At 40.4% G+C, this 2630-nt stretch overlaps 1 protein-coding gene across 1 annotated transcript; it reads left to right on the top strand.

Annotated features, from left to right (window-relative positions):
* Nucleotides 1–1095: 1095 nt before the first annotated feature.
* On the top strand, nt 1096–2206 carry LOC134223661 (uncharacterized). Its single transcript, XM_062702848.1, has 2 exons — nt 1096–1713; nt 1974–2206. The coding sequence occupies exons 1-2, from the start codon at nt 1100–1102 to the stop codon at nt 2098–2100; spliced, it is 741 nt and encodes a 246-aa protein (XP_062558832.1). The 5' UTR covers nt 1096–1099; the 3' UTR covers nt 2101–2206.
* Nucleotides 2207–2630: the final 424 nt, after the last annotated feature.

Below are 2630 nucleotides of genomic sequence, written 5' to 3'. Positions count from 1 at the left end.
ACATATATGTCATATATGAAAATATCTTCTGGCATCCCTGTTTCCGACAGAGGAGAGAGGACCGACACTCAGTTATGCTACGTTTTGACAAGGCAAGTGAGTTGAACAACTCAGTTGAATTCAGGGTACTGACATCATATTGTTTATGCTACGTTTTGACAGGGCAAGTGAGTTGAACAACTCAGTTGAATTCAATTGACTTGCCAAAAGTTGAACATGTTCAACTTTCTTTTCGTTCAAGTGAATTGAATTAAGGTGTTTACACGTTCAGTTCGCGTTCGATTCAAGCGACTTGCTCAATTCACTTGCCTTGTCTAAACGTAGCATTAGCCCATCGCCAGATCGTAGCCAGGATGTCCTGGGCTATAATTTTTTTTCATACTGCATTTCAATGATGACAGCGGTCTATGTCTATTGATGATGATGACACCGAGCTTGTCACCGGCTCGGTTGAATTCAATTGACTTGCCAAAAGTTGAACATGTTCAACTTTCTTTTCGTTCAAGTGAATTGAATTAACGTGTTTACACGTTCAATTCGCGTTCGATTCAAGCGACTTGCTCAATTCACTTGCTTTGTCTAAACGTAGCATTAGGGTCTCGCCGACATTTCTCACCAACACGAACGCAGGTTCGTGGCTGCAAACAATCCCATTTGATTTTGCCGTGCCATGACAGCTGCTCGTGGTTGCAAACAAACCGAGTAAAAGTGTGAGTGAAACGTGCGTGTACGTATACGATCGCTGAAAGCCTAGTTGGATTTTGGATTCGTTGGATGTTGGATTCCAAGTTCTGCGACTCGGTCGGTTCGGTCAGTTCGGCAATTTTTATAAAGGAAACCTCTAGAAGTGTTGTGGTTTCCTTTCTCCAAGTACCTCTTCGTCATCGTCGTAATTTTCACGATTTTTAGATTAGCTAAGTCTTATCAGGTAGGTACTTATAAAAAGCAACACAGTTCTGAGAAGCAGTTTTATCATTTATTTGTATGCCTTAAAAGGTTTTTTGAATAATCAGTTCTTTGCAGACGAATTCATTTGATACTTTTCGCTTCTTTGGGCGTAATTTGAGTGGTAACCGGAGACGGGTAGATCCTGATAAAGATGGCGAGCGTTGAGGCCGAGAAACGACTCCGAAGGTTCTCCTTTCGCGATGATGAAATCAAACTGCAAGTATTGAATAGTCCTTTTGTTGCGAAATCAGAAATCGATGTTATCAACATACTGGGTCAAGCAATGAATATGCCACTCCAAGAGTTCAAAGATGAGCAGGAGGAAAAGCTCCTTGATGGAAAAATTTGTATGTTTTCAAGTAAGAATCAAAACGCCTTGCGGAAGATAACAAAACAGATGAGAAATTATCGCTTCCAGTTGATTCCCCTGGTACTGGTGGTAAAAAAAGATGGCTCGGAAGTTTTTTTCGAAACGTTACTTATAAAAGTCCACTGTTCTCCCAATGAATATTCGTATGTCGATGTCGCTGGAAGAATTTACGATAGCTTCAACAAATTTCTGGACGAAAACAAGTTCCCGCGTGGGACTCTGTTCTACCCGGAGCGTGGAAATTTGAGCCTCAATATACATAACAAACTACGAATCGAGCGCTATGCAGTGGGAGCATCAAACGCTGATAAACAGGATATGGATGCATTTGTTGGACTGCTCGGTATCACGGGATCAATTGGGTGTATATTCGCGACCGGCGGAATGGCCATACCACAGACAAACAGACATAACACATTAAATATTCACTCATCAAATTCATCGTCATTTAAACACTAACGACATCTGTTGATTTCAGTTATTTAGGCAAATCACGAACCAGATGGCGGTAATGAGCAAATGTCAAACTCGAGCAAATCCGATGCGCGCGCTACTAGTGACCGATTGGCCAACTAATGATTATTTGAATTGACCAGTAAATCAGTGAACGATGGAAATTTGACGAGTGTTATGTCTGTTTGTCTGTGGCCATACCTTTCGCGTTGGTGACCGGCATATCCGCCCTGTACGCAACGAAACGAGGAATCGAAAATTTGGTGGATGCCGATCAGCACGGCATATCGGTGAATCCGTTTGAGGTTTGTAAATTGCGTTCATGTTGATGCCGAAAAAGCTCAACTGGCATGTGATTACTCTTGTGTTGAACTTTGATATTTTCATAGAACCTGGGACCAGAGAACGGTTCTTTAACATTCCCCAGAAAACCACTTCCAGAATGTACCACGAATTTTTTACGTCGTTCGGACGCTGCTGTCCGACATGAATTTTGGGTTAGGTGTGAAATGATTAAATAAATGAATATAATAAATAATTACCTTTAAGTATTAGAAAAAATTGCACGAGAGTAGAGCGTTCGCCTCGTGCGAAAATGAAAATACTCGAACTATTTGAATTGATATTGAAAAAAGTTGAATATAAAATTATAAAATGAGTTTTTTTTGCTGCATTAGAAATTGCGCATTTTCTAACTTCACTTTTAAATTACCGTCAAACGGGGTGTCTTGCAACAGCGGGGTGACTTGCAACACTTGGGTTTTCCACAAGTTTTTGTTTTTTTTTTACAATAAAAATATACCCAAACATCGACCTATGTCATCCGTAGACGCATCTAGTTGGTATTTTTTTTTTAAAT

The sequence above is a fragment of the Armigeres subalbatus genome, chromosome 3, assembly GCF_024139115.2.
Source record: "Armigeres subalbatus isolate Guangzhou_Male chromosome 3, GZ_Asu_2, whole genome shotgun sequence".
Taxonomy (NCBI): Eukaryota; Metazoa; Arthropoda; class Insecta; order Diptera; family Culicidae; genus Armigeres; species Armigeres subalbatus.
This window is presented reverse-complemented; position numbering and strand designations above follow the sequence as displayed.